Here is a 21,510-nt window from a genome sequence, read left to right as displayed (position 1 = left end):
CTCCCAGCAGTCCTTTGCATCCATGTGGTAGAACTTTGTTCATCTGTTTTCCAAATGGCTGTCTGTTTTATACTTCTAATATGCACCTTTCTTTTAATTTTAGGTTCTGTCTTCATTCTGCTGACTCAAACCACAGATTCCAAGGAAAGGAGGGGAAGCGGAATAAAATACTTGAGTGCCACAGGAAAAGCCAGACTAGCCAATGAAAGTTTCTTTTACTAAATTGTAGACTGCTGTCACACGTAGTTGGAGAAAAAAAATTTGCTGTCGATTCAAAGCTTATAAAATTACTTTTGCAGATTTTGCACACTGAACATGAAATAGACTAAACCTCTTCAACTAGGATTAAATTAGGAAATGGAAATATGACTCCTTGCTGGCGTCTTCCATCTTCCTCCCCCTCTGCATGGTTTTTAGTTTGGGATAGGAAATCCTGAAAAAATTGTATGGCGTTAACCAGAGTTACAGTTGATGGTTATGGATGAGACAAGAACTTCAGATTTATGTCTCTGTAATGACATCTGATTAAGGCAAAGGTTGAAAACCACTCATCGGCTGCTTTATCAAAACTTGTAGTACCTGTTACAATCATGCTTTCTCTCTGTATGATTTGAACTCTGGGGTGATGTTCCCCGGAAGGCATGAGCAGTTAAGTCAACTTACTGGATTGGAAACAGAAATACTTAGAGAATGCCCAGAAGAGGCTTAGTAATTCAAGCCAGGACTCGTTGGCTATTAGTTGGCCTTGCTTTACTCTTCAGTTTAGTCTTGCTCATGTATTTGCTTGAGTGTGCTCCACAAACAGATGGTAACGGATCTCTACCTGGTATTGTAGGTGAAAGCATGGGTAAAGAGTATTACCAAGCTCTCTTGCAGGAACAAGAGGAGCATTACCAAAACCGAGCTACCAGTCTGAAGCGTCAGATTGCCCAGTTAAAGCAAGAGCTTCAGGAAATGAGTGATAAGTTGAAATCCCTGCAGGAAAAAAAGAGCCCCAAGGTCAATGGTATGAACTACCAGGGCACCAAAGAACAAGCATCCAGTGATCTTCTAGAGTTTCTTCATTCCCAGATTGACAAAGCTGAGGTGAGCATGGGGGCCAAACTGCCTAGTGAATATGGCGTCATTCCTTTTGAAAGCTTTACGTCCATGAAAGTGTTCCAGTTGGAGATGGGGCTCACTCGGCATCCGGAAGAGAAGCCTGTTAGAAAGGATAAACGAGATGAATTGGTGGAAGTTATTGAGGCTGGCCTGGAAGTTATCAATAATCCAGATGAAGAAGATGGACAAGATGAAGATGATGGAGTTGGAGAGAGGCAGCTGTATAGTGAAAATGATTTCATAGAAGGTATGTTTATTAAGTGCTTTTCAGCCAGTTAACAGATTCCTACAACAGGCATTTAGTGGTGTTTGAGTTTTTAGGAGTTTTACCTACTTCAGTATAGTCTTGAACAGTCATTACTCGCCAGGAAACTTGATTTCTAACGATGCAAATATTGCAGCTTCATTATGTTGTTTTTTGCATAGGGAACAAGAAATCCATCTCAGAAGGGCTCACCACAAGAAGTATAAAGCGGAAGTTGTAACCGCTTAAAATATTGAGGCATTCATAGCAGATTGTAGCTGAAGTCAGTGTGACACAACTGCTGTGGTACTAAATAACTGAAAGACTTCCAGTGAAATTGGTGGCAGTGGGAGGGAGAAATTGATTCATCTTTCTTGTTCCAGCATAGTTAAGCTATTCAGTATGAAGCTACAGGATTTGTTTTCTTTCTTCGCTTGTCTCTGTGCCATTTTTTGTTACTATTCAGGCTTTTGACTCTCGTAGAGCTGGCACACTCTTACTGGAAGGAAAGCATTGGTAGGCTAACAAGTTCTGGTCACGTCAGCTGAAGAACTTTGTGTCCTGAGCAAAATCCTTCATGGTGCAGTAGTTATGGGGTTCGCTAAGCTGGGCAACCTCGACTTGTGCTCTTGTTCTATATTCGATTCTCTTTCAATGCTGTAAATTTAATTAAAGCACACATTACAAAATAAAAAAATACCAGTTATGCTTTCAACATGTAATAACACCCTTAAAAGGTGTGTTAGTGATAATTCCTTCAGAAGTTGGCTTTCAAAGTACAGTGTAATGCTGATGAAGATAAGTGTTACCAAAAACTGCCCTAGTACCTCTTTTTTGTATTTACACTATTAAATACAGTTCATGTTGCCATAAAAAACCCAAAAGTTGAACCATGTTATAAGAGCATTACTGTAAAAGGGATTCTGGTTCTCAGCAGTACTGATGTCTGCACTTTTAAGCAAACGCATGCTGGAGAGAGGTACTGTTGGCCTTGAGATAATCAGTCCTTTCAGTCTAAGATGATGTAATTGGTCTGTAGTGCAAAAAGTCTCTGCTTTTAACAGCTATTGTGTTTAAAGTTTAATGCAAGTACTCCTCTTCAATCCAGAAGATAGGGCCAGCTGTAGGATCCAGCCAGCTGTCTAACAGCCAGCACAGTGTTAGGCTCTTAGTACGGTTTTTACTTAAAATCCTATTGTTTTGTCTGCAAATAGTGATTCTTGCAGTCTCTTAATTGTTTTCTATTTATTTTAAATGTGCAGCAGCTTTTTCTTTACTGTTTCAGATACTGCTAGTACTCTAGTGGATTTTATTTATTATTTTTTTACCAGTATTGAAATAGTTCATTTTTCTTAGTGTACTACCTTTAATGGCTCCAGACCTTCAAGAAAGCAATGAGGTGGAGGACCTGGGAACTGTTACATATACCTCAGCTTCTGTTCTAGCCAGTAATTGGGTTTGGGAGTTGAGCTAGTTTGCTGCTGTTGTAAAGGTGGTTTCTTCAAGCACAGGTTACAGGAACCATATTAAAAATACATAGCACTTCTTTGTTTTTATGCTCATATGAGTGTGTTAGCAACTAGCCATAGTAATATTTATCAGTATCTTGTTTCAGACAGAAGTCGTGGCTGTTGTGAGCATTCTGTGTTTATCTAAGAATATTACTGGCTGATTTAGACACTGAGACACCAAAAATAAGCTGATTCAGGATATTAACACTTTTTTCCTTCCTCCCCCTGCCCCACATTGCTCAAAAACTTAGATGTGAGGAATGGAGCCAGCCAGTAGTGGGTACCAGGAGGTCCCTCACCCTGCAGCCCCGTGTGACTGGGCTCTAGGGCGCTACCTCCGTGTTGTCCGTTTGTGCATCCTGGTTTGATGAAAGTGCCTTTGGAAAGCTGATGTCTTTGCACTAAGAAGGCACTGCTCCCTCAAACTATCATAAACTGGTGGGTTCAGGTTTCGCAGGCTTGGTGTAGCTACTGAAGTCCTAACAGTTCCTGCAAATGTCTTAGGGGCACAAGTGAATTGTGGCTGCATTAGTATCGGGTTGGACTGGGTGACCTTTAAAGGTCCCTTCCAGCTTTCTGTGATTTAGAGAAACCGCTAAACTTGGGTAAAAACAAATAGCTTGTTACATCAAATCTGTATCTTCTGCAATTGCTAATGATTGTTTCATATTAAATGTTTTGGGACTAAGGCGAGTTCTGTGCAATTTGAAATGAAGCTGAGAAGCATGGCATCTGGATTACTTGGGGGGGTGCAAAAGAGAAAAGTGATACTGCATTAATTAATACATAGCCACCACTTTTGTGCTTAATATAGGTAAACTGATTTTACTTCTGACTTGTGGGAATTTTTTCTCAAAACTAATGCATATACATCTACAAAAGCGTACTCACCAAAACTGTGCCACAAGTATAAAGGAATTGTCATTTTTATTCTAGATGTGTTCCAACTTCCTAGCCCAATAGGTTAACTTTTCATGTAGGTATATATTTAGCTCTGGGAATTATTCCAACTTTTTTCTGAGGCTTGCGAGATACTGGACTAAACCTTGAGCTACATCATCTTTTGTGATATGTACTTTAGGTTGTATTAGTAAATTTTTAGAGAATTTAGTGACTGTTTATTTAAAGTTCAGAATTTTTTTATCTTACAGACTTTTTTCTTAGTCGTATCTCCTTATCACCACAGAATATCTGAAGTTCTTCCCCAGTTTTGACATTGTCTTTGCCCGCTCAGTGAAGTATCACTGTCGGAAGTTGTAAAAGCATCACGATTTCTCAGTGTATTTTCAGATTTATCTATATTGGAGTCACTTGTGAAAACAAGGATTAATTACATGAATTTAACTTAACCTGCCTTTTCTATTTTATAAAGAGACATTTCATAAAAAAATGTTTCTGAGAAAGTACACTTAATTATTACTCTGTAATGCATAGTGGTCTGAATCAACTGGGTTTTATTACTCTAATACTGTGTAGGCCAAAATGCTTTGAAATAAATCATGCTGATGGATGGTAACTCTGGCTGCTCTGCTTTTGTTCTGTGCCCTTGATTTAACTGTTCATGCAGCTCTTTTGCTACATGGTCAGGCTCTGTGACCTGTACAATGAAGACATTCTGCCTTCGACCTGTGCTGCAAGGAAGCTGTATCCATGATAGGGAGCAAACCTCTTCAATGTTATCCAAACTGTTGGGGTTTGTGGGGGGTTATTTTTATTTTTTCTAATTATTACAAAACAAAGTAATGAGTAAACGTATCTTGGAGTTTGAATTATGCAGAGCTGCCAGAGCCACATCATGGCTATTAGCAAGCAATAACACCAAGTAAAATACTTTCTGAAAGCTCCAAATTTTTTTTTTCACAAAGCTCAATTGACTCTCCCTGCTGATGCAGAGAAAACTAGCAAGTTTCTCAACTCTGCAGAGCTCTGTTTGCTGCATTGCTACCTTTTTTGCTTTGCTGCAACCCAGAATGAAACTTCCAGAATTCTAATATTAACAGAACAAGAAGCTGACCTTAAAAAGTCTTGTTCTGCAGTTGCTGTTTGAGAACCAATTTGAAGGGTTTTTTCTTAGTATTTCCGTTAGATACAAGCTCATGAGAAACAGGAGTGCACTGTTCCCCTGTGTGAAGGATATCCCTAGAGAGAACAAAAATTGCAGTATTACATATTTTCACAAATGAAGGGATCTAGGACTACAATGAACCTAATAGCTGAATTGAGCATTCTAAGACAGTCCTGGATTAAAAACAGAATTCTTTGAGATAAGTGTTTGATAATATCGAGAAACAGAGTAGAAATAAAATGGGAAGAGCATAATAGTATTAGCTCTGTCATCCCCTTTCTTCAGAAGCCTGTGACATTAAGTCTTCCATAGTGGTGCAGAACTTGGTGAGGAGCCTCCCTGGATATCTGTACTTTGCTATCAGTGTCACTGGCTTATTTGGGTTACTTTTAATAGTGTAATGGGTTTATTTTATTGAGAGATTAAAAGTTTTCTGCAATTAGTTAATCTCTAATAAAGATCTTGTTACTGGTGGTCTACCGGTATTTCAGTGCTGCTGTTTTGGTGCCCTTCTCTTGCTTCTGTGCTCCCAGCTGGAACTGGGCAAAGTCCAGAAACTATCGTTAGGTCTCAAGGGAAGACTCCCCACCCGAAATATGTCCTTGGCGTGTAAAAGTTGTTATCCCAATGATGCAAGCTCAAAGCAAAAGCTCTTCCAGAGTCCTTGCCATCTGTAGAACAGTGTGAGCTGTTTGTCGTGCAGACACCCACTTTAGTATGTCCTGCATAAGACTAGAAACTGGCCAGTGTCCTGGGAACTTCAACAGAGAATTTAATACACACACAAAAAAGCCTTATGTCTTAAATCCCATAGACTAAACACTTTTTTTTGGTAGTTTTCTTGGTGGTTGTAAAACACGTAATAGTATTCACTACAATAGAAGAACAGCTCTTTGGCTTTGATAATGATTGATCCCCAGTATTCCTACATTTTGTTTTGTTTGGCGAGAAACAGAACTTCTGCAAAGGGAGTAAAACTTCATGGACCAGGAATAACAGCTGTTAAATTATTTCTGCTGCTTTTTACCTCGTTGCTCATAGAGCTCTATTTTGGATGGCAGCCAGTGTGTGCTAGTTGGAAGGTGAGATAGCAGGTTTTGTTGCATGAGTCAGTTCCAAATGTTTAAAACCTGAATACACTTAGAAGTAAAACAGATGTGAGTTCTTTTTCTGGCTGTTCTCAGTTCTGGCTTCTGAGTATAGAAGCTTTAGCCCCATAGAAGTACTCAGATTAGTAGATTACCAATGGAGGTTAGCTCATAGCAAGGAGAATAACTTGAGGAGCACATACTTGCTGTTTAAAAGAAGTGTGGTTCTGGTAGGATGTTGAGATTCAAAAGTTTGGAATCTTACGTTCCAGCAATTGAATCTTGACAGAGCACTACTCAAATTTGGACTTGCATATTAAGGTCTTTATGAAGTTACTTTAATCTAGAAATTTTTATTCTGTACTACAGCCTTCTGTTGTAGTCTGACACCTAAGCTTATCCTTTGATTAAGAATATTCTATTGGCAACTGTGACAGATTTTGTAAAAACTTCACTTATATTGTGAATGGTGTTTTCATCTGTAAACACCTATGAGATCTAGAGAAAGGAATATAATGTACAAAACACTGTTAATTTATGCAGGAATACTGGTACAAAATATTTGTTGCATATTGAATGGAAAGTGTGGTGAACAAATGTTGTGTCCCATCAGCTGCTCCAGTAACCAAGAAGCTGTTTTCAAGCTACAGCACTGCACTACGCAGCACTAAGGGTTCGAGTGGAAAACGATTGGGAGGGATGTAAGATATTTTCCTGCTTCTAACAGTCAGCAACGTGAACTTTTCATTGTTTGAAACAGCCTTTTAAGTAGTTTTAATTAATACGGATTTGAAACTGCCATGCTTTTCCTGGGTGTTGAAATGTGGTGAATGTTTTATGCAGCTCTGTGCTCACAAAGGAATAAATGTGAGTTCCTATCTCTTAAAGGAGTGCATTGCAGAACTTTGTTCGAGGGGTGTGATGGCTCCAGCTTGCCCTGCTACACCGTGTCTCCCACAGACCCCGTGTGGTGGTCACCCGTGTGTCCCGTGGGTCGTCTGGTGCACGGGCTCACCTGCAAGGAAAAGGGCATTATAGAACTCAGTAGTGGAGGGGAATAGGGAACTTGCTGTTTAAAAAAGAGGCTGTCTGGCAGAAGGAGGCAACATCAGTGAATTAGACTGGATTTGGTTTGGGGAGGGAGGCTGGAGCAGAGGAACGTGGAGGGGATTAGGTAGGTTGAGGGAAAGGACTCTAAGGGAGGCTGCAGTACAGAGGAAAAAAGTTGGGGCACATCCCTTTGCTCCTTGTATTGAAGATGAAGGTAATGGAAGGAAGGGAACACAAAGGAATATTGGCCTGGGTCACTGGTCACTTCTTTCTAGTTCCTGAGACAGACAAACCAAGCCACTTTAAATTTGAGGGCTGCTCCCTTCACATACCTTGACCCTTATTGATTTCACTTGCAAAAAAAGACAGTAACAGCAAAAAGGACTGTATCAATGCTGCACAAAACATGGCCCTTTGTGGCATGTAGTTCATCTGTCCTGTGCCCTGCCACCTTCTTTCTGAGTGGGAGGCTGGGGGAGGATTTTAGCTCTCTGAAGGCTGGCTTGCAGGAGAAGAGGCTGTTCAGGCCTGCCAGGTCAATGGGAATAGGTGATTGCATGGTGTCAAGGCAGGTGTGTTCATCATGCTGGCGTATGTGCAGCTCTTCATAACTTCCTCAACTGTTTGTGTGGCCAGTGCAACTGAAAGTTGTTTGGTCCATAATGTAGCTTATGTTTCTTCACAGTAATATACCTTTTCCTTGTGGATGAGAGAGGAGAGCAGAGATGGGCTGCAAACACAGGGCAGTTTTGTTGGAGGATTTTTCATGTTGTCGTTTCTTACTCTTGAGTTAGTATAGATATGCAGTCAGTCAAAGCCACAGACAAGTCTTAGTCTTTTCCTTTGTCTTGAAAAATTAGAGAGGCTATTGGCATAACTAGCTTACTTGATGGTCCTTGAATGCAAGGACCATGTTCCGAATGGGATAGGTTTTCCCACCTATTAGGAGTAAAATATCTTCAGGGAATTCTATTTAGAGAGGACTGGTATTGTTTTCTTAAAGTCCTACAGCTATGTTGAAAACTTTGACTTATGTCCTTAGAGTACCGTGGCTGCAGTAAAATTCCACTGTCCTTGTTTGTTGGATAGAAAGCACTGTAGCTACTGGTCAGCAGTCAAAACAATTTTAAAGCATTCCAGCATTTATCGTGCAATTTTTTTTTTTTAAGATATCACATTTCAGATTTTGTAGGCTTTATCAAGCAAGTTAGTGTGTCATTTGTTCTGCCCAGAGCTTGTGTTGTCTTGGTTGCTGGCCAAATGGTCTCAGCTTTTACTGTGGGCTGGTTCAGGGTAAGATCCTTAGTGAAGGGCTTAAGACTAGGCAATATTATATTTCAGCCATCCTTTTCCATAGCAAATAGCTGAATCCCCTGTTTTTTTTTTGAGAAGTCCGACCTCTGATTTTGCCTGAGAAGTTGGTGTAGGATCGCAAAAGCCTGTTGTGGTCTCTGAGAAGCAGGGGAAGCTGGAGTTTGTCTGGGCATGTTTCTCACATATGATCTCAGAGAGTAGGAGTGTGATTGTTGATGGTTTGTGGATTGTTTTGTTTGTTTGTTTTTAGGAAAAACCTAGAAGCTTTGCTCCCAGAGCTTTATTTTTCACTTCTTTGTAGTTCTTAGGAAGAACAGTTTTTCTGAAATATAATTGCTGGGATCATTGACTTTATAAATTACTTGTGTGACTTATTCTTCAGGTTACTATCGTACAGAAAGAGATAAGGGGACACAGTATGAGCTGTTTTATAAGAAGATGGATGGCATGGAATACAGGCATGTCACCTTGTTCCGACCTTTTGGACCCCTCATGAAAGTGAAGAGTGAAACGGTCGATATTTCTAGATCAATCATTAACATTATTGTCCCTCTTGCTGGAAGAACTGAGGCATTTGCACAATTTATGCAAAACTTTAGGTAGGTGCATGAGATTATAGTGAGCTATATTGCTGATTTTCAGTATTTTGTTTCTTTTTCAAAATGAATTTCTGTTCTGGAGGATTTACACAGAACTAACAATTCCAACGTTGTGTGCAGCTGCCTTGAGATGTTTGTAATTGAACCTACTGTATGGAGAAAACATTCCTTCTAAAGGGATTTAAGAGATTCTCAAATTGCACTAAAACCTTTTAGAACTGAATGCCAGGGTGGTTGTGAACCTTGAACAGAGATGATCTGGAACATAATTTTTGTATTTACATCAACTTTTGAACTCCAGTTTATAAAATAAGGTGTTGGAATGAAACACAGAGTATTGGAACCTTCCAATTCAAATGAGAAAGATGGGGAAAGAGGAGGGAAAACATTTTACCTTGGTTTCTTCAGAAGCTAGTGAAGTCTGGCCAGAATACTTAAATCTGCTAATACTTTTAAGTGCAATAGTTTTTAAAGCATCTGAAGCTTCTGTTGTGTTGCAAATAATTACTAATTTCAGCTTATCTTTGTGCTTCTAGGGATGTGTGTATTCATCAGGATAAGCGTGTTCACCTCACCGTGGTGTATTTTGGACAAGATGGACTAACAGAAGTAAAAAGCATCCTAGAATCAGTAGCTAGGTAAGTGTGTCGATCTGATGTCACTCACTGCAAACATGATTGATTGACGTTTGAAGTGGTTGTTAAAAAGAATGAAATAATAAAAAGAATTAAGTTCGTAGTCCATTACAGACTAATAGGAAAAGTAAGCTTTATTTACAGTATATTTTTTTTTTTTTTGGATTGGCATTTTACAGCTTAAGTTGCAGAAGTCTCCTGAAAGCTGTTAAAAATAAAGTTGCAGGCCAAGGCAGACTAACAGCAGTGGCTTTGCGTTTTCTGTGTCACAGTCCAAAAAGACAACAGGGCTGAGTTTTGCAGTGAATGTTCAGTCATGCTAATGGATTGATCAAATTACAAGTTTTTTGGAACTGGATTGTACATTTCAATAGTTCTTTTGCTGGAGAATCAATTTTATTTAGTGATAAGGAAGAGAAATATACTCAGAGCAGGCTCATAGGCCTGTGTGGCAGCACCACACAGACAACCTTTTGTCTCCTGAGTTTGGTGATGCTGTGACTCTGGCTTTCCATTTGCCCTCCTGTGTGGGATAGTGAAGATGGAGACGTTGCTCTGTTACTCAGGACTTCTTAGTTTGTGGGGACAAATTTTAGATGTCGTTGTAATTTCAGAGAACACTTTAGTTCATGACCCTTGCCAAAAGGCCTTTTTAATCTGTCTGAATGATTAAATGCAAAATGAAGCTATGAAGTAAGACTGAATGCATCTTTTTACAGTGTCTGACACTTAAAATAGACAGTGAAGTGAAAAAGATGTTTTTGCTCATCTTGATGATGTTTTTATAAATTTCCAGAATGAAATTACTATAAAATGCTGAAAAAGTATAAGTGGTCCCCTCTGCCCCCCACTCCCAAATTCATTTTGGGTTTGGCTCTTTTTTTCTTCTTTTAGAGAAACCAGTTACCACAATTACACGATCGTCTCTCTGAATGAGGAGTTTAACCGAGGCCGAGGACTTGACGTGGGTGCCAGAGCCTGGGAAAAGGGCGAGGTCCTGATGTTCTTCTGTGATGTTGATGTTTATTTCACAGCCGAGTTCCTCAACAGTTGTCGCTTAAATGCTGAGCCTGGTATGTTACTTTACAGTCACTGTAACTGAGTCTTACTGTCTTGTTTGGCTTAAACTGACTTGTGCTGAGCACCTGGAAAACTAACTGAACTGGTGAATTTCATTCAATATCATGCACCTAGGATAAATGCTAAATATTCTGTGCAGAGAACACAATACTATTTAGACTGAGAAATAACTTCTGCCCTATTGTAGTTTGTTTTAAGAACACATTTTTTTTTTGTAGAATAAGTACAATTTTCACAGTTTCTTAAGATTTGACTGTCTAAAAGCTGGACTGTTCAATTGCTTTAACGGTTAGGCTGCATGTAAATTTGCATTACAAAACTCAACATACCACTTAGAGTGGAAGATCATTTGTTCTACACTGAAATATCTTAACAGGTTTGGTTTATATCTTCTCACGCTTGCATGACCAAGACATGTCACATACGAATGGTTTTCAGTAGAGCTACACAACGTGCTCCTGACAGAGACTGACCTCGTTTTCCGCGTTGACATCCAAAGCTCTGAAATTTTCTGACCGTTTTTCTCAAGTTTGTATAAAGCTTGCTTTTTCTACAAGCTTCTGCCAAGAAGGATAAAGCTTTCTTGAGTTAATAAGTGTGCTGGTTAAGACCTTCTCCTGTCAAACATTTGTTTGGGTTCTTTTTTTAATGCTTACTCTTATTCCAGATTTGTTGCAGCCAGAAACCATTTTCTCCAAATGTCGGTTTGGAATGAATACATACTTTTTTTCTTCACGTAGTGAACAGCAAGAAAATCTGCTATAAGCCAGATATTTGGGTTCTGTTTCTTGCGTCTTCTTTCATTTCTGTCTGTCTCTGCAATTCATTAACCAAGTTGTATAAATAATTGGAAAAACTTTGGAGACGAGCATCTTGTGAGCTTTCACAAGGGAGGGAGTTTGAGAGACTGATTGTCAATTCATACTGACAGTTTGTCACCTTTCCTTTAAGTGAAATCTGAAAATACTTCTCACATGTTCATGCCCAAATCAGGGTACTGGGTGTTCTTGTGGGCTGTCGTCTATACCTTTGCAGCCCTGGCAGTGCAAGAGATCCTTGAAAAATACTTACCTGGCTTCTGTCATAGGCATAGAACTGGCGACACAGCATAATCAGGATACTCATGATGTTTAATGCCCTTGCAGGACATCATGGATGTCCATGCTTTAAGTGCTTGTGGAAGGAGGCAAGCTCATCAAACTCAAGCTGTGCAAGGTGTTACTTGGACTTACTTTTTTAGCTTTACTGTGTTGCCATTATTGCAAGGATTTTTCACTGTCATCTAATGTGTTAACTATCTGTGTGTGTATATATATATTAAAAATATTTTTGTGTGTAAGTTTGTGTAGCTGTATGTAAATGTATACCTGTAGGGTATATTTATACACATATACATATATTTTTTTAATCCTTCAGGCTCTGCCACACTAGATGTTATGGGTTACCTAGGGAAATCCTAGCATTTAAACCTTAAGTTTATTTGTTTTCACTTAGATGGCTAATAGCTAATATTTTACATAAGAGAAAATTTCTAGTTTTCTTTTGCCTTCAGAAAATACGCCCACAGTGAGTAACACTTACCTTTCGACTTCCAGGGAAAAAGGTTTTTTATCCTGTGGTGTTCAGCCTTTATAATCCTGCTATTGTCTATGCCAACCAAGATATGCCACCCCCTGTGGAGCAACAGTTGGTAAGCAGTGTGATTCATTCTGAGTAGAATTAATCGTGCTTTGTATTAAAACAGAATTAAGTGCAACTTAATAGTCTGTTTGAGGTATCTTGTGACCTTTGGCAGTGCATATCTAAATACTATTTAGATATATAAATATTCTAGATAGATAAATACTCTTAGACATATAAATACTCTATTGTGGGCAAAGCACTTGGAAGAAAAGGTCATCAAACAGTACAAAACTAATTTGTAGATAACCTTGGAGTTCTACCTAGATTTAAAAAAAGTGCTATTAATCAAATGACGTTGGTAGTGTAGTACTGATGTGTTGCTTAATTCTGGCTTGACCAGCCAGAAGGGTAGCGGCATAACATGGCAGCAACTTGCATCTTATGCTCCAGCAAACAAAGAAGTGGTGAAAGGGGAGAAAAAACTCCTGTGAATGGTGCTTTGTAAGCTTTCCTCAGTAGCAACTCTCTTTGCAGGAAGCGTGCCCTGTAACTCAAGGTGGGCTAAGGTGTTCAAGCACTTTTTTCCCATGCTGTGGACAGCTGTAGTCTCTCAAGATTGTTTCTTTACCTTTGCCATCCAATGTCTGCCAGAACTATTGGCTGTTATACTGCTAATTTAATCTTGGCTGACTTCAGTCACAAAAATTACTTTCTTGTCATGTCAGAACAAGAAGAGACAAACGTGGCCTTAGACACTGGATAGGAAATGGAGCATCAGGAACACAGGACTTGGCAACAGACTGCTTGATCTGAGCAGATATATAGAAAATAGAGGTGGTGTGGTAGAAAGGTCAATGTGGAAGCTGCAATGTGTGTAAATATTTGGAATCGGACAGTGAAGGGTGAAGTGAGCAGCAGATAATTAGGAAGCCCATATTGCTGCGTGCCATGGAAACATTAGAAGTGTGTATATGTTCTGTAGCCTGCATTGAGCAAATGATTGGAAGAGCTTAGATTTTTACAAATTATAGTGTAATGTATGTCCTTCGATATGTTTTGCATTTCAAAATTATGCTGTTTTAAAATTGCAGGTGCATAAGAAGGATTCTGGGTTCTGGCGAGATTTTGGCTTTGGGATGACTTGTCAATATCGGACAGACTTCCTGACTGTTGGTAAGATGAAACTAAAAAAAAATAAATTGTGTTTAAATATTGATTCTCTGTTCTTATCTAATGATAGGAAAGTAATGCATTTACATATTTTATTATTTTCCCAAGCCCGGCAGTCAGACTTGATTGACCAAAGAGACAAATTAGTTCTTTCTAGGTTTTGATGTCCCACCTGATAAATGCTTGTTAAAAGTCACAGTGCAATACTTATTTCACTCTAGAACTTAAAAAAAAATATGTTTTTATACTTTGACTCTCTGAAGCAAATTAATCAAGTTTAAGAAACACATCCTTCAAGTAAACCACTAACATAGACGAGAAGCATTCAAACTGCCTTGGAACAGAGTTGTTCGAGGCTTTAGATATGAGCTTTGGCACCGCCTTGTGGCTGCTAAAGCTGAGAGCAGCTCCGTGTGCTATGGTTGGGAAGACTGTCTTGAGGATTGCCAGGAGGTGTGCTGACATAGCCCCATGTGCTCTATAATGGCTTGAATGCAGGTGGATGTCTAATAGCAGCCCTATTGTCATGTTTATGGTATATGTGAAAAGAAGACTTCACAATTCTAGAGTTTTGAAAGCTGTGCATGAGTCTGTGAAAAAAAAGGCAAGAGAAGTTAAAATGATGGAACAGGTTCCCTTCCTTAATTCAGCTTTTTGAGTTGTGACCTACAGAATAATTGCTGTTGTTTTTAGAGAGGGCTTTTCATATGGTGCATGACTGCTTAATTTTCCAGCTGCTAAAATCCATTAAGATTGCTAAAAATAACCCAAATGCATAGCCAGTGAGGTTTGCTGACAGTTTTCTGCAGCTGTCACACAGGATGTCATGCATAATGTGGTTTGGAGACGCTGCTCTTTGAGGCTTTCTGAAGCCAGCAGTGCGTGACCTGTGCCCTGGGCAGTTTCCCCCACAAAGGATGGGGTACGCGTGAAGCTCCTCTCCATGCTTTGGCATGGAGAACTTTAACTTAATTGCTCTGAGAATTTCTGGTATGTGGTACCAGATTTGGTAACACGTTACACAGGGAGTGCTGCTCTTTTTGCCTTATCTCTAGCCTGTGTGACAAAATAACCTTTTCTCTTACTGTTTCTACAGGGGGCTTTGATTTGGAAGTGAAAGGCTGGGGCGGTGAGGATGTCCACCTTTACAGAAAGTACTTGCACGGTGACCTTATTGTGATCAGGACGCCAGTCCCCGGTCTCTTTCACCTTTGGCACGAGAAACACTGTGCGGACGAACTCACTCCGGAGCAATATCGCATGTGTATCCAGTCCAAGGCCATGAACGAGGCCTCTCACTCGCACCTCGGGATGCTGGTCTTCAGGGAGGAGATCGAGACTCACCTCCGTAAGCAGGCTTACAGGACTAACAGCGAAGCAGTGGGTTAAATGTCGCTCCCGTGACATTCAATGACTTCAAATTCACAATGAACCAGCATCATTTTACAGCCTTAATTCAGCTTAAAAATGCAGTGCCTCTCTTTTTCAGTGAAGAAGAGTTTAGAGGGTTTTTGGTTCTTGTATTTGTTTTCTCGATAATTCTGTGACTGAATATACTATTACCTACATATCCTGCGAGTTCAAGCACCTCACGTAAATTGGAAAAATGTATGTAGTTCAAGAAAAGTGTCTTCAGTATTGATCGGAAAAGTCAGTGGAATGCACAACTCAGCACTTTTCCACATGGTACACTTAAATTCTTATGTTTGCATTATTTTAAGAATTAAATTAAATAATCTTTTGTGTTGTCTTGCGTATTTGCAGTCCGTATGGCTCAGTGCACTGTGAATTTGCCCTCCATTGTAGAAATAAGAGAAAGGTGTGAAAAAGAATCTCACTGTGAAAGGTACACAGGATGTGCTCACCGCTATGCCAGCTGTTCAGGTTGCTAAATTTCACAGCAAGGGCTTGGTGCCACATTTGCTCTATTCACAGGCATTCATGTGGTTGAATATAGAATAATTCATGCTAAGAAGGGGGGGAAATGAAAATCTTTTTAAGTGGAATTTTAGAGCATATAATGTAATTTCACACTGCAAAAGAGACTCCACCTTCTTATCTCAGTGGTGGATCAGAGAGGTTGGGAATGTTCCAGTTGGGTGTTCCTGAGTCTGGTCTTTTCCCACAGTAATGCCACATCACAGAATCCCTTCTGTAAACTGAGCTATGCTATTAAACTTATTTCTTTAAAGATTTTTGGCCCCACTCCTTACTCAAAGACCCTGCCTTTGTACATCTTGCCCTTTAAGTTGAGGAACCCATCTTTTCATTTCCATATAAATTTATTAGGGGCCCATTTGCTTTTATGCCATTATTGTCCTTTTGCTTACTTTTTATCTTTCTGGCATTTTCCTGGTGTTTTCAAAAGGCAGCCATATACTCTCAGCTGTTTAAGTGACTGAAAAAGCACGTGCTGTTATGGTCTTTATTCATACAATGCTCTCCATTCCACTGATTATCCTAGCAGCCTTATTCTTCACTTTTTCACTTTGAGGGAGCTTTAGGGCTTTGGGGTTTTTCCTCTGTGTTTCTCTGGGTTTTCTGAGCATGCATAAACAGAATTATGCTGTGTTCTCATTAGTGCCTTGTACAATGGCACTACTTCTTTATTACTTCCCTGTTGGGATGCATAAATGGTTTAAATGCAGTCAGGTCATTTTTCTCCATGTTGTCTTATATGCTACCATATGGCATGCCTCATTTTTAATACATTTGTTTGTAGAATGAATGCTGAGTGCTAATTCAGTGGTTAAACCATGGCCTCCACTGAATACAGAAATTAGTTGAAATCTAAACCAGGTAATTAAGATATGTTTATCAATTTGGTTTGCTTCAAGAATTCTGAAGGCAACTAAAGACTTAAATGACTGATTTCTGAATAGCAGGTATGCTGTGCAAATAGTTCTGGGCACTGATCCTTTTTATATGTAAATAAAATTTGCCTTTATGTAACTTATTGTGGAGAACAGTGTATTGTATTGTACGTAGAGTGAAGAGAATGCATTGCAAGACTTCTTGCAATTGTTATTCTCAACATAATAAATGGAATTTCTGCATTTTAGAAATCACTTTGAGCTGTTTCTTTGAAATAAGGTTTTACAATAATGTTTTAGAAGGCAGATGACACACCAGATTCAAGTAATGATATTTGCAGCGAGAAGTTCAGCCAGATCACTTTTGCATCTCAAGTGAGTATCTACCCGGACCAGATCTGAAAGTGCAGAGTTGGTTCCCCACACCATTTATACTTACACCAGATGTTATCTTACTCTAAGATATTGTGGTGGTTCCTAACAAGAATGATAAGTTAACCAGTGAGGAAAAGATTAACTATGTAGGCATGATGATTTGGGGTAAAGATGTAAGTGGGACCTTCTACTGAGACTGCAGCCCTTAAAAATTCAGCAGCTGCAGCTGTCCTGGCTCTGCTGCACAAGAATAAGCATCAAAACTGCCACTGACTGACACCCGCACGGATTGTCCTAGTTCCTGTGTTTTGGAAACAGCAGCCTGCTGATGCTGATAGCCAGATCTTGCCTTCTGCTGTTTTCCACAGGGTGGTTGTGCTTATCAGCATTGGCAAGAAAGGAGAGCAGTGTCAATGGTCTGCATCTGTGTGATGAAAACCAGCCTTCAGTGTCAATGCTGGAAGGCAATCAAGAAAGTGGGAGCTGAATGCAGTCACCAGGAACCACTTTTGAAAATGCTTTTTTCCATCCATCATCCCAAAATGCAGAAGTGAATGTGCTGGAGTTAAAAGGAAATTGGAACTCTTAGAAACCGCCAGTGTCAGGGTTGAATATTGACACGACTGGTTACTTGAGGACACTTGAACTTGCACCCCTGATCATTCTCTTGTCTTAGTTCAGCTCCCTGCAATAGCCGCCTGTGTAAGAGCGTGTTGCTGTGGCACGCGTCTGCTGGGCAGCTCATTAGGAGCGTGGGCAACCCCACGGGCTGTGCTGTCCTAAGTCAATGCAAAGAGCTCACAGCCCCATGGTAGTAATGACAAGAGTGATTTTAAGGGTGGAATCTCAGGTGCATTTTGCTGCTGTGTGGTGCTGGTTTCGATACCACCGCCTCAGAGCGTGCGTCTGCGAGGAAGGTGGTTTTACTGCTAACAAATCAATCTGTAGGACGTTTACAGCAGGGAAACACTCAGCTCTGATAATGCTTTACAGGTTGTGGGGTAGCTTATTACCAACTTCAACACTGGAAATTAAATCAGTTACTTAAAAGACGTTCTTCACGATTTACAATTTGCACATCCAGGGAATTACTGCTTATCGTATACAGTTCTTGTTCCCTAATGACTTACCATTTTACCTGCTCATTTGTCTCTAAATTATTGTATAATTAGGTTAAAATTATAAGTAGCTACTTTAAACTAACAGCTTCTAAATAAATCTTAAAATAGTTTTATTACAAATTTATTACAATTAGGTATTTTAATTTTTGCTTTTGGTTTAGGCTAAAGGCTTTGACTATTTAATTAAAAAAAGGTATCTAAAAATCTTACTTTGGATAACTATGTCCCTCAATGAATTAATAAGTATTTTTTTCAAAATAAGAAGCAATGTTTCCCTGCAAGCAAGGCCCTCACTGAGCTGCATCAACTGATGAATATTACACAGATGAATTATTTTATCTATTTTAACATGGATTTCCCAGAAGAGGGTAGGATGCTTTATATATCTGTAGTAATCCCAAAATAGATAAGATAAAGGGTCGAGACCTACAAAGAGGGAATGATTCTGTTCAATCTGCTGCTTCGAAGTTTATTGTTTTGTACAGAAGCATCGTAAGATCACCACATGGCGACTGCTTTCCTGGTGCTGTTCTGCTTTTTGTCATTCTTTGGGAGTTCTGGCAAAAAGTCCTCTGAAAATGCTTCCCTTTTTCTTGCTCCTCTGCCATAATCTCAGGGAGGGGTATGGGTAGAGTCCATCTCAAGACTCAGATTCCGCAGTTGTTACCAGCTGCTGCTGCTGCATTACTGATCAAGTGTCTTCTCGTCTGTGTGGCTGTGGATGACAGTGATGCTTTATGTTTCTCAGCAGTTAACACCAAGCTGAGTCACTGACCAGCAATCAGAAAATGTATGGTCAGAAAAATGTATGAATCTGGAGCTGTTCGTTTTCCCCAAGCCCTTAGCATACCTAGAAGAAATTACATGTGCTGTATAAATATATCCTTTTGCCACATCTTTAAAATCTTGTATCGTGTTTCTTGTGCTATTTCATCTCTACGTGCTTCCTTCCTTATTAACCCGGTCAATTTTTTCTTTAGTATGACTCCTTTCTTAGTTCTTCCAAATCAGTGCCTTAAAGCCTTCAGCCTTTTATAAGACCCAGTCCTGGCTCTTCGGTAGCACGGGAGCCCTTGGGGGTCCCAGCTGGGGGTGATGCTGGCAGGGTAAAGCCCAGGGAGCAGGACGAGGGCTGCCAGGCACTGCAGGAGCCGCAAAGCACTTCGTTTATGAACTTTGTGCTCTAGGGATTAGGCTTTTTTTCTTATTTCTGTATTTCTCGTAATACGTCATACTGAAATATGGTAAGCTGTTACGGCAACACAATGTTCATGGCAAAGAGCAGTGATTTAAGGCCATTACCCATATCAAAAAATCAAATCATTCAGGTTGGAAAAGACCTTTAAGATCGAGTCCAACCATTAATCTGGCAGTAGCACTGGACTTTGCAGGTCTAAATCAGGCAAGAGAAGTTTAGTGTTCAGTGTTTCATTTTATCTCCATTCATGTTTGAAAGAAGAAAGTTACCTGCAATGTGACTTAGTTGATTGCACACCATTGCTTCTGCTCTCTAAAGGAACTAGAACAAAAATGTAGAATTTGCCTTTATTATAAAGTGAGTTCACAAGTGATTTCTGTGTATTGAACTCGTGGTTGAGTTCTGGTATAGCCACTCTCATACACGTGTGTGTGTGCGGCTGTGTAGCTGTTCTCTGGTTCCTGCTGGGTGCTGTAGCCCAGGGTCGCTTTGCTCCTTCCCAGCAGAACGTGTAACTCTTCCTTGGAGGCATTTCCTAACCTCGTCCAAGAAAGGGAGGAAATTAGTCATGTTTCAAACATGAAAACCTCTCGCTTGAATAATAAAATCTATTCTGCGTGTTGCTTCAGGCATAAATCTGGCTAAACGGCTGGAAAAGGTTACCTAAGTGTCTCATCTGGAGCCTGTAACCACCCGCAGGGGCCTGCAGGGATGCCCTGACCGTGGGCTGGGCCCGCAGCCGCCACACAGGGTGGCGGGAAGGGGGCGGATGGAGACGGCATGTGGCATCACCAGTGAGGGGCTGCCGGTGGCCTGGGCTTCTCCTAGGGATCCCATCTGCTTTAGCAACAAACAGGGAATTGGGTTAATTCAGGGGGAAGTTAAGCCCGAGGAGTGTCTCTGTGGCAGGTGTTTCCTCCCCGCCAGATAAGCTGTTGCCAGGCAGATTTCAGGGAATCTGCAACCTGGGCTAGTCCGGACTTGTCTATGGAACCTGAGCTGGTCGGGACTCGGTTACACCCAGGAAGTTGGCCAGCAGCCAATGAGAAGCCGAGATGGCTCTGATTGACCACAGTCATCATTGACCAGTCTTTAAAACGGGGCTCTTGCAGAGGCCATGTTGGAGTTACTTCGTGGCAGTGCGACTGCTGAGGTTGTAAAGTCTCTCCCTTGGTCTAGGGGACCCCTAGGCAAGGTCGACCAGGTGAGAACGGGAACCCCCACCTGATTAAGGTACCCCGGCAAGGTTGATCAAGCGAGAATGGGAATCCCTGCTTGGTTAAGGTACCCTAGTGAGGACAATCAGACGAGAATGGGAACCCGTGTCTTGATTGAGCTGAGTGTATGATAATCCGGATTATCATTCTTTTGTCAAGGGCTAGTGCTTGAGCTTGATCTTTTCCTCAACCGATACCGAACCTTTAAATTTGGAGGAGCTTATATTCTGTAAATAGATTTAATTTAACTACATGTGTGAATTTATTTTTTGGATATGGGCGCGCTACTCACCTCCTTCTTTACAGTCTCTGTCTGCATAACAAGTTCAGTAACTTGACTATTAATGCTTCAGTGTTGGTTCACTCTATCGCTGGTCACCTCTAGCCTGAGCCGATGAAAATGCAAAACCCATGAGGTCAGTGGGCCGAGGCCCTTCTGTTGGAGCCACAGGCAGTTTCTGGAGAAAGGAGGAACATCGGGGTGTCAGAAATGGGTACTTGCCACGCATAATCCATCGCTGGTTAAGCACAGGAGGCCTGACCTGTGCTTGGTTTTCCCAAGCAGGCGAGTAAACCCAACGCTGCTCAGCTGGGGTTGCCTGCTGCTGAGGCACTGCAAAGATAAATGAAAATATTATGCTTTGGAGTCAGAATCAACTGTCTGCCCAGGGCTGGCGCTCAGGTTTTGTGGCTGGGTGTTGGGCCAGGTCCTGGTGTTTTGACAGATGTTGTTTATAAAATGCACCATTTCCCCTTTTTCAAGTGTAAAAAGCCAGCTGTGTTTTCCTGGTGGTGTCACTGCATTTTAGTGTTAGAGTAGTAAATATAGTAACATTTGTTTAAATAGGAACATGCTCCACTGAATTGGGAAGTATCTTTTTTTCCCCCTAGCTGTTGTATGCTATCTGCTCTAATTGTAACCTTTTCCGAGGAACTTGCAGTCTGTGGGGGGAAGGGGAAGCCTTCTTGCTTAAGGGAAGTCAAAATGAGATCAACTCAAGGCATACTTTTATGTTAGACCCTTTGCAGAAATGAATTCAGGTTGTGCTTTTGAATTTGCTACCTCAAATTTGTTTTAAAATACGTAAGTCAATAGGGCTAGTAGATACTGGTTTGGAGAATCAGAAGACACAGAGGCAAAAGTGGAAGAAGTACAGGGAAATACTTAGTTCTGGGCTTGCTGCATCCAGAAGAAAATACTTAGGGGCTTTTTTTTTTTTTTAACTTCATAAAAAACTTTGAGTTATACACACACCTGTGAAACTCAAACCTTCTTTGAAAACTGCATTTACAGCTGGAGTATTGC

At 40.5% G+C, this 21,510-nt stretch overlaps 1 protein-coding gene across 1 annotated transcript; it reads left to right on the top strand.

Annotated features, from left to right (window-relative positions):
• The first annotated feature begins 690 nt into the window (after positions 1-690).
• Positions 691-14,950, top strand: CSGALNACT2 (chondroitin sulfate N-acetylgalactosaminyltransferase 2). Its single transcript, XM_009875646.1, has 7 exons — positions 691-1,348; positions 8,756-8,972; positions 9,509-9,610; positions 10,502-10,680; positions 12,283-12,377; positions 13,402-13,483; positions 14,577-14,950. Exons 1-7 carry the CDS (start codon positions 691-693, stop codon positions 14,867-14,869), a joined length of 1,626 nt encoding a protein of 541 aa, XP_009873948.1. The 3' UTR covers positions 14,870-14,950.
• Positions 14,951-21,510: the final 6,560 nt, after the last annotated feature.

This window comes from Apaloderma vittatum, unplaced genomic scaffold (genome assembly GCF_000703405.1).
Source record: "Apaloderma vittatum isolate BGI_N311 unplaced genomic scaffold, ASM70340v1 scaffold24158, whole genome shotgun sequence".
Lineage (NCBI taxonomy): Eukaryota > Metazoa > Chordata > Aves > Trogoniformes > Trogonidae > Apaloderma > Apaloderma vittatum.
This window is presented reverse-complemented; position numbering and strand designations above follow the sequence as displayed.